Source organism: Micropterus dolomieu, unplaced genomic scaffold, assembly GCF_021292245.1.
Source record: "Micropterus dolomieu isolate WLL.071019.BEF.003 ecotype Adirondacks unplaced genomic scaffold, ASM2129224v1 contig_12226, whole genome shotgun sequence".
NCBI classification, from domain to species: Eukaryota; Metazoa; Chordata; class Actinopteri; order Centrarchiformes; family Centrarchidae; genus Micropterus; species Micropterus dolomieu.
In genome coordinates, this window is record NW_025741212.1 from 1 (window position 1) to 10,804 (window position 10,804).

Here is a 10,804-nt window from a genome sequence, read left to right on the forward strand (position 1 = left end):
TGTACTGTAGCATGTACTGTGTGTACTGTAGCATGTACTGTGTGTACTGTAGCATGTACTGTAGCATGTACTGTGTGTACTGTAGCATGTACTGTAGCATGTACTGTAGCATGTACTGTGTGTACTGTAGCATGTACTGTGTGTACTGTAGCATGTACTGTAGCATGTACTGTAGCATGTACTGTGTGTACTGTGTGTACTGTAGCATGTACTGTGTGTACTGTAGCATGTACTGTAGCGTGTACTGTGTGTACTGTAGCATGTACTGTAGCATGTACTGTGTGTACTGTAGCATGTACTGTGTGTACTGTAGCATGTACTGTGTGTACTGTGTGTACTGTAGAATGTACTGTAGCGTGTACTGTGTGTACTGTAGCATGTACTGTGTGTACTGTAGCATGTACTGTGTGTACTGTGTGTACTGTAGAATGTACTGTAGCGTGTACTGTGTGTACTGTAGCATGTACTGTGTGTACTGTAGCATGTACTGTAGCATGTACTGTGTGTACTGTAGCATGTACTGTGTGTACTGTAGCATGTACTGTGTGTACTGTGTGTACTGTAGCATGTACTGTAGCATGTACTGTAGCATGTATTGTGTGTACTGTAGCATGTACTGTGTGTACTGTAGCATGTACTGTAGCATGTACTGTGTGTACTGTGTGTACTGTGTGTACTGTAGCATGTACTGTAGCATGTACTGTGTGTACTGTAGCATGTACTGTGTGTACTGTAGCATGTACTGTGTGTACTGTAGCATGTACTGTGTGTACTGTGTGTTCTTCTCACCAGACGGCAGCGTTGATGATCTTCATTACGCACTCGTTGATACACTGACAGACGTTGACCAGTGGAGCTCCTCGCTCTCCCATTCTGCCCAGCAACAGGCCTACAACAACACAGCTTATTATCATTATTATTATTATTATTATTATTATTATTATTATTATAAGAATAATCAGAAAACGCCACTGTGGTTTGTTCAGGGGGAGGAATGGGAGGGATTATGGGTAGAAGAAGTTATACCTGTTCACAAAAGAGTGAACTACAGAAACTGCAGACGTCTGATCTGTTAAACAACCAGCTCAATTTAGAAGACGGCGTTTCTTATAAAAACCTCAGGACGCAATAAGCGTGCGTCGTTCTGCTCACCCATGGTGGCGGAGAAGATGACGATGCCGAGGACGTTCATCTGCTGGCTGCTGCCGGGACTCGTCTTGTACATGATCTCCGGGGGCGGCGTCAGCTCCAGGTACACCGTGCGACCTTCGGGGCCGCTCTCGTGGGGGACCACGTACACGAAGTTTGGCTGGATGGTTCTGGTCGGGACTTTGAGGATGGGAACCAGGTCCGTTTTGTACTGCAGAAACACAGAGTCGGGTTTGTTACAGGAAGTTCTGAGACGATTTGAAAAAGTGCTAAACTTTCTCCGCGTGAGTCGTCTCACCTGCTGAAACGTGGCCTCGATTATATTAGAGGGAACCATGTTCCTGTGGAGGCAAAGAGAAGACGCGTGATTCAAAATGTCGAGAACACAAAGCTGCGATGTTCAAATATTTGAGCCTGAGTTTAAGATAAAAGCAGAATAATAAATATTATGATCAACGGCATCAAAACCCTAAAACAGATCAATAAAACAAATGAATCCAGACCAGCAGCTGCCCGATGGAAAAGGACGCGCTTCCTCTTCTAACAAGACCAGGACCATGAATAATTTGTTCCACTGTTCTGAGAGGAGACGGCCTCAATAAAACTTCTCAGCTGGACACTTGTGAATAATTTGGTGATTTTTGGACAAGAGGATAAGATTTTATCGATCCCACATAGGAGAAATTCACTTGTTACGGCAGCTCCAGATACAAGAATACACAACAGATGCAAAAGCACAGAAAGACACAATATACTGTTAGACAATAAGAGTAAGAGTTGTAAATAAAGATCAAATATAAATATATAGATATTACAGCTGCAACGATTATTCGATTAGTCGGTCGAAAGAAAATTAATTGACAACAATTTTGATAATCGATTTTTAAGCAAAAATGTGAAAAATTTGCTGGTTTTATCTTGTTAACTTGAGGAATTTCATTTAAAGTCTTGACATTTTATAGACTTACCGATTAGTTGATTAATCATGGAAAAAGTCGGCAGATAGTCGATAATGAAAATAATCGTTGCAGCCCTAATGTATCTATCTATTGATCTATATATATATATATATATATATATATATATATATATATATATAGTCGTGTGTTTGTGTGATTTACTGATTCCTTTTACTGATAGAGCTACAACTACCAGTCGATTAATCAATAATCAATACGTAAAACATTTTAAAATGATTTCAAATGACTTTCCTCTAAACATCGTGGTAAATTAAATATTATTTTGATTTTGGACAAAATGAAACTTACTGACATTTTCTGATGTTATTTTGACAAAACGATTAATTGATTAATCGAGAACATAATCAGCAGATTCATTGATTATAAGGATTATTGTACTTTTAGTTTAATCTGACACAAGATGTAAAAAAAAAAAAAAGGTTTTGTGTAATTTGGGGATCTTTGTGACGGGTTTGGTGTGATATCAAGTCGCTCATGATAATCCCAGTACAATCACTGATGTGAAATAAATATATAACCTAATATATTCATGACATTTTGATGTATTAATGTTGTGACAACAGAAACAGGTACAGTTGAAAATAAAAGGTTGCTGCCACAGTGAAGAAGTAGTCGTGTAAATGACGTGGAAATGTTTAGTTTACTATAGTAAAGTACATTTAATGAAGTACAAAACAATCTGAGCTTTCATGTCACGCTGTAACATTTATTTAGATACTAACAACTTAACAAATCAAGATTTAACATTAAAAACGTACGATAAACTTTAATTCAAAGCATGGTTATATATTAAACCAGTGGCTCCCGGCCCTTTTAGCGCGTGCACGTGATCCAGCACGTCCGACGTGACGCCGGACGGCAGGAAGGTAAACGCCGGTGAATCAGGAGGGAAAACATTTGAGATCACTCGACCTTCACCAGGAAGGTCAGAGGTCAACGGGATGATGATGCGTTCGACCTGCTCGTGAGCTGGGTCTGCCAACGTGCTGCAGCAGAGATCATTGATGGCACCGCCGCTGACTCAGTTAATCTGTCACTTATCCCTGCAGGATTACTAAAAATACACCGATCAGCCCGGTCTGTAACTGGATTAATGTGTGTTTGTGTGTTTTCTACTACTTGTTGTTGATCTAAGTGTTGTTCGGCCGCTCCGGTCTGTCAGTCACCGAGTTTCTACAAACTGATCTGTTCACAGAGCAACTGCACTTTTATTAGCCGACCTTTTATTAAAACGACCTGTGTGTTACGTATAACTGATCTTAAAGCCTTGAGTCGAATGTAAACAACTATTAACACAAATTCAAGAAATCCCCGTGAATTCAGAGCGACTTGCAAATTTGACCGATCGCTGCAACTTCTCTGGAAATTTGCAACATGCTGTCACGCCTCAGCAAACTCAAACTATCAGACGACGCAGCAGCACACGTGCGACACCAATAACTTCAGCAAAGCGGGGAAGCTGTTCTGCAGAACGTGCAGCGTTGTGGTCGAACATAAAGGAAACACTTTGAGAGAGAACGTCAGAAAAACATGGAGGAGGTCAGAGAGACACTGAGACACAGGCTGCTGCATCCGATCAGCTGCAGGACAGAATCAGCTGGTTTAAATATGCGGGGTCAGGCCCGGATATACTTGCTTTTAACTACGCGTTTGGGTCCGCAAGATGGCGTCCGTGCGTTCCTTTGGAGCGTAGGTTGTGCACGTCTGCAGAAATTAACGCTACGCGCAAACTCCTGCTCCAAACACCAGCCAGGTGGTGGCGATATGCAGTTGGTTTGCCAACCGCCGTTAAACACAAAAGAAGAAGAAAGTCAGATTTAAGAAAGATTTATGGCGGGTTGTTTAGAATAAAACTCCTGGAGCTAGTCCGCAATTACTGAGATCGTTATGACGTCTCATTAAAACCACAACCTGCTCCAGTGTCGCCGTGTTTAGTTTGTTTACAATGTGCACATTCGAGAGATGATCCGGTCCTAGTGGATTCAGGTTAAATCCTCCCGGTACACGCAAAGTACGCAGGCAAGTATGTGAACAACGTCGTTCGCTTCGCCGACACCTGTCTACGCCTACACATTGTTAAAAAGTAAGTATGTCAGGGGCTTTAGGGTTAGGCCCTTTTCAACTATATTTCTAAAGTTTAAAATCCACCTTTGCTGTTTTCACTTGTTCCCACAATTTAATAGCAAAAAAGAACATTGCAACTTTCATCACTATTTTTTAGAAAAGCTGCTGCAAAATCTGAAAAAAGGCCCTTGAAAGCCTGGAGGGACTGATTAAAGATGATTAAAGTTAAGATTTATTTAACTTTTACTTCTTTTGACAGCGATTCATTATTTGTATTTTTAGTGTTTTCTTTATTCACAACTAAACATTACCTTAATTATCAACTTATCTGCCAACAATTTTATTAATAAATTCATTGTTTTGTCTGTAAACTGTCAAAATTTATCATTTATTTATTTCTGTAAAGCTGACGTCTTCAAATGTCCTGTTTTTTATTTCCAACAGTCCAAAACTCGGGTCACTGAGAGGCCGACTCCGAGAATGATTGACAGTTTGTGGCTGATAAACTGTCCCCCCCCCGACACTGAGTTTAACCCACTGAAGGATTTATTATTGCCATGTTTCCTCCCTCTATAAACACCTGCTGCTCAGAGGTTTCTAAACTACGTGGAAGCACGTGAAAGCCATGAGTCCTGAGTTCTTTCCAACGGTATTGATGATAACTCTCTTTAAATACTGATATTGTGTTGTAATAATAAAAAATAAAACACACCAATGCTGTTGACACAATGTACAGATAACCTGCAACCCTTGCTGGAGCAAGAGAACTACACAACGATCATATACGATATTTAATGTTTAATTAGGCTCAAAACTCATGTTAGGTCTAATTTTCGGGACAAACCGGAAAGGGGTCGGGACAACTGCTCGTAATTCGGGACTGTCCCGGATTTTTCGGGATGTCTGGTCATCCTACCACCGTGAAAAGAGTAGCGTTATTTCCTGTTGCTGGAGTTTATAGGTGTTATTCACCCTGGGGACCCTGGGGACATTGTCCCTACCACTTTTTTAAAGCACACTTTGTTTAAAAACATTCTGAAATACAGCTTGCAGTTAACTAACAAATGAAAATGCCTTTAGAAAGGTTTGTTTACACATTAAGAAAACAGGCAATGCAATTAAAATGTAGAAGAAGCAAAAGTGCACTGTCCAAAAAAAAGGAACTTAAGCAAAAAAACACCCAAAAAACAAGCGCTGATTATAAAACAACCTAAAAACGATCAGTAACTTTAACAAGCTGTTGACACAGTTTCTTTTTTTTCCCGTTCTCTCCTTGTGAACATGACAAAAGAGGAGGGACGACTAAATCGTGCCTGCATGTGTGCTGCCTCAGCAGGGACGATTAGCTCGGCACTGAGGATATCTTTAAAACACTGTCTAAGCATCTTTTAGTCTCGTTCTGGTGAACCTAATATCGCGTATCGTGAAGTGTCTCTTCACACCCCTGATCTGAGCCCCTGTGTCCCCACCGCTTTTCAACACAAAGTGACGCCCTTGCTGGAGTTCAGTGGTTGAGATTGTAGAGAAGGTGCAAACTACAGGTCTTAATAAGACGGGAGCTCTTCTGAAAACATGATCTGTGAAATTTTAGACGGTCTCTAAAATATTTTGACCTGCATTTCTATTTTTCTGCATCTTTATCACCATGGATGGACCACGATTTCCATGCCTGATCAGCGAGGCTGCTGTCAGTGCATCCTGACCTGTGCCGGAGATTTAAATAATCAATAAAGTTATGATGCCGTACCTCATGTGTAAATGTGCACAGTGGAACATCTTCCCACCTGAATAATGCGCTCATTAAACTGCAGTGAAAGGTAGTCAGGTCAAAAGTAGTGAAAAGCATTGTAATGCAGTAATATAATTAATTACTGTAAAATGACAGTAACTAATAATCTATGATGTATTACATTTGGGAAGCAACACTGAGCATGACGCACAGCAAGCAAAACCTCCAACCAATAACATCGTCTCCAATTTAAACTTTAACCTCAACACCGCCTGCTGCCTTCAACCTTTACCAGAAGTGCGCTCTGAGCTGCGCACCGTCACGCACATCGCAGTCATCAATATCCAGCCTGTATCCTTACTTACATTCCCCCCAAAACAAACTCACAGGTTTCATTTGAAGGCAGCATCTTTTCAAAATGACAGAGGAAGATATTCAGCGTCTGATGCGCTGAGGCGGGCTGTCCTGGCTCCAGAGAGTCCCCCATCTGATACTTTATGGCCTCTGAACATCCACCTTTAAGCTGACCTCTCTCACCTGATGAGGTCGAGCAGGGCGTCGGCCGAGGTCATGACGGGCCCCGCTCCCAGCCGGTGACTCTCCATCTCCGTCCCCACGCCGGGTTTGATGATGAGGACGAGCACGATGCCGACGACCACGGCGATGAAGGTGGTCCACAGGTAGTAGGTGACGGTCAGGACGCCGATACGACAGCACGCCTTCGACTCCATCGACGACAGACCCGACATCAAACTGCACACAGGACAAACGGACAGAATGCGTTTAGCCTAGCTTAGCATAAGGACAGGAAGCGAGTGGAGACAGCTAGCGTAACATGTTTGTTAGGTTTCAAGTTCAGTTTGATGAAAATCACCTCGGCGAGACTCAAAACAGAAAGAAAGTCAGCATTTTTTTTCTTTACTGTCTAATGCTAATTAGCAAATGCTAGCATGCTAACTAAGATGGTGAACATCATAAACATTATACCTGCTAAAAAGGATGTTAGCATTTAGCTCAAAGCACCACAGTACAGCTGCTAGCATGACTGAAGACTTATTATTATTTGGGAATAAGCAGCGTTCCGACAGTTTGGCATCTTCCTGACCTTGAAACTCTTAAGCTCTGGTGGGAGGTTCATTCAGATGAAGCAGCTTGTTGGTATTTTGGTGGAAAATGTGTTTTTGAGCTGACGTCTGTTTCTGGTGCAGCGTCCCTCTGCTGCCACTTTAGTAGTTTTACTTACAAAAGCTAAACTAAAAACTTGCAGCAAATGTGTAGAAATCACAGAATAATCTTAAAATGTAAATTTTAAAATAATTTTAATTAAACACTCTCCAATGTTATCGTGACAAAAAAAATTTAAACCATTCGATATCGGTAATTATCACGATAAAGGTACAATCTTTATTTCTTTCAAGTTTAGAGGCTGATTTTTGCTCCTGAGTGAAAACTTGAAGAAACCAGATAGTTAATTGTGGTTGAACGTGACAAACACTTCACTAAAAAGTGGATCACTTCACAAATCTGAGGTAGAACATTCAAATTATAAAAAAAAGTAAATCTTTTTTCAGCCCCTTTTCCTCAACATAATAAATATCTTAATAGAAAAATGAAGTGCTAATTTGTTTGTGATTTAAATGAAATAAATCAAACATTTATTGACTTATATTGTTATTGAGAAATATTATATTGTGATAATTATCATTATTGGTTTCTTGCCCAGCCCTACTCTCCAACCAATAGATGTGATTAAAGCGACACTATGTAGTAATTTTATCATGTAATTTGGAGAATGACGTCTTTTATCATGTCTGGCACTACGCAGGATTGAATTTCAGGGCAGGATCGCGAGAACAGCGTTGCTGCTTTATAACCTCACAACACTTAACAACAGTCTTCAGCGAGCTATAAGAGGAAGCAACAAGGATAAAATGTACAGTGTGAGTTCTCTGGAAGAAGCTAGCTGTGTGTTCTCAGTATGGATATCAGAGGCTGCAAAGAGACTGAAGAAGATGTCGGAGGAAGCGAGGAAGAGAAAAAGAGAGAGACTGAGCGAGAGACCGGAGAAGAGTAAATCTGGGACTGGGGCTGAGCAGCCTCTATGGACGTAACGTTAACTAACGTCAGAGGCCAAGAGACCGAAGAGGACGCTGACGGAGGAAGCGAGGAAGAGAAAAAGAGAGAGACTGAGCGAGAGCTAGTGTTGTAGTACTGGAGACCGGTCTCGAGGCCACTTTTTAAAGGTCTTGGTCTCGTCTCGGACTCGACCGCACTTGTACTCGGTCTTGTCTCGGTCTCTGGCATTGAGGACTCAGGATTTTATTTCAAGTCCATAACTTTGGTAATATCAATAAATTGCTTTTGCATTATCTGTATTTATTAACATTCTAACTTTGAGTGGATGTAGATAACCCTAACTAAAAATGCGTTGTTACCTGTGATGGTAAACATGGAAAAGGAGCGTTGCTTACGTTGATTTCAGCTCTTAGTGTTTGTATGTGTGAGTTTTAATGGGAATGTGGATCTTTCAGATCAATCTGAGAAGCACCTCTGATTTTTTTGTGTGCCATGTAATGTGGGGAACTGGTCTTGGTCTTGACTCGGTCTCAGCCCCTAAAATCTCGGTCTTGATAAACTCTGGTCTCGGTCTTGACTTGGTCTCGGTTTGGGCGGTCTGGACTACAACACTAGCGAGAGCTCAGTGAAATAAAAGTAGCAGGACAGACGGCGAGCTTGACGTCTCTCTGTTGGACTGCTCAGTAGTGTTGCTCTGTCTTGTGTTGTCGCACTCGCATTATGTTTGGCTGTTTTTCATCATAATTAATGTAATCATAACAACGCGCGTGCACGTGCACGGAAGTCATTATCTGTTATTTAATTTATTTATTTATTTTAACCCTGTCCTGCCCTGTAGACAGATTTTACTTTAACATTATATTAATATACTCCTTTGTCTGTTTTATTATTTATTTAAATATGTATGGATTTGTCACCGGGCCGGACAGGGGGGAGAAGGCATGGCGATGGAGGGAGCAAACAAACACCACAGAGAGAGGAGAACACCTGCAAGAGAAGGTGGGGGGGGGGGGGACAACAGGAAACAGAACAGGAAAATAACTCCGGCTGTCCTTATTTATAACAGCGGGGAAGTTCACTCTGAAACGGTCCCAAATCGCTCAAAGCACCACATCTCACATGATGTCGCTTTAAAGATGGAACGTCTGTAAATCATCTTTGATTTATAAATAAATCAGTGATTCTTCCATGACTGAAATAAAGTTTCTCCTTCAGTTAATTTAATCTCCGCAGACACCGGAAGGCAGCAGCAGCAGCAGCAGCAGAGCTGGGTGACGTTGCACAAACACACTGTTCACTGTGTTCATTAAATCACCTGAACACAACACACATTACACTGTGGAACATATTAGGAATATAAACAAAACAGACCAAAGTGAAACACAGACGAGTCCAAGATTCTGTCCTGAGGATTCAGCACAACCACTGAGTTTTCTCTGGAGCTAAACACTCCCCATAAAGTCTGTTAGAGGGCTGTGAGGAGCAGAAACGTCTGGAAACCACTGCAGTAGAGGAACCTTAAATGTCAGAAAGGGTCCAACACGTAAAAGCAGTCGAGTAAACACTGACTGTGATGGATTATCTCCCCTCAGCAGGGTGATTTTCAGCGTCACATCGACCCACCTGGACGTGATGAGGGGAAGAATGAGCATCTTCAGCATCCTCATCAGCAGCTCTCCGGGAAAAGAGAAGTAGATCTTTGCCTGAGGAGATAAACGAGAGATGCGTTTTAGAAAATACACGTCACTTCAAAATAAAAGCGGGACGTTGTCATCGTGTAGTTGGCAGGAGATTTCTCTGCTATGTAAATCAGCGTCCAGTAGAGCTGCAACAAACGATTATTGTCACGGTTAATTAATCTGTCGATTATTTGATTAGTCGTTAATTAGTCTAAAAGTGTCCGAAAGATGTCAAAAATGTTGATCAGTGTTTCCCAAAGCAAAAGATAACGTTATTAAATGTCTTGTTTTGTCCACAACCCAAATAGCTTCAGTTTACTCGTCACAGAGGAGGAATGAAACCAGAAAATATTCACATTTAAACGCTGGAATCAGATAATTTTCTTCCTTGTTTGACTGGGGCCAGTCAAACAAGGTGTGCCACAAGGCTCAGTGCTTGGACCCCTCCTTTTCACCATTAACATGCTCCCCCTCGGCCAGATAATACGTCACCATGGTCTCAGTTTCCACTGTTATGCTGATGACACACAGCTGTATATCAGCACCAAACCATCCACTCAGCTTCCCTGAAATAAAAACCTGGATGTCATCCAATCTACACAAGCTAAACAGCAGCAAAACGGAGCTAATGGTAGTGGCTCCCAAGCCGCTGCTCCTGAGGATAATAATAATAATAATAATAACAACAATAATAATCTTTATTTGTAGAGCACTTTTCAAAAACAAGTTACAAAGTGCTTTAATAAGTGTAAAGACAATAATACCCAAAAGACAATAATACAAAAACAATTCAAGATAAAAGCAAGAAAACATTGAAAAGACTAAAAGGTCAGAAATATAACAAGGCGAGAGGCCATGAAGAGCTTTAAAAGTGATCAATAGAATTTTAATGTCAATTCTAAAAAGAAGCAAAAATATGAGTAATGTGGTCATATTTCTTTGTTCTGGTTAAAAGCCTGGCAGCTGAGTTCTGGACAGTCTGGAGTCGATCAATAGATTTTTGGGTTAAACAGGTGAAAAGGCTGTTGCAATAATCCAGGCGTGATGAGATGAAGGCGTGTAAAATGGTCTCGGTGTCCTTAAAAGTTAACATAGATCGAATTTTTGCTATGTTTCTAAGTTGATAA

The 10,804-nt window shown here is 41.1% G+C and overlaps 1 protein-coding gene across 1 annotated transcript; it reads right to left on the reverse strand.

The window, feature by feature from the left end:
- Nucleotides 1–785: 785 nt before the first annotated feature.
- LOC123966015 (excitatory amino acid transporter 5-like) lies at nucleotides 786–9,953 on the reverse strand. The gene is made up of 5 exons (XM_046042260.1): nucleotides 9,622–9,953; nucleotides 6,460–6,675; nucleotides 1,448–1,490; nucleotides 1,153–1,360; nucleotides 786–889 (listed from the first exon to the last, which is right to left on the reverse strand). Exons 1-5 carry the CDS (start codon nucleotides 9,663–9,665, stop codon nucleotides 786–788), a joined length of 615 nt encoding a protein of 204 aa, XP_045898216.1. The 5' UTR covers nucleotides 9,666–9,953.
- Nucleotides 9,954–10,804: the final 851 nt, after the last annotated feature.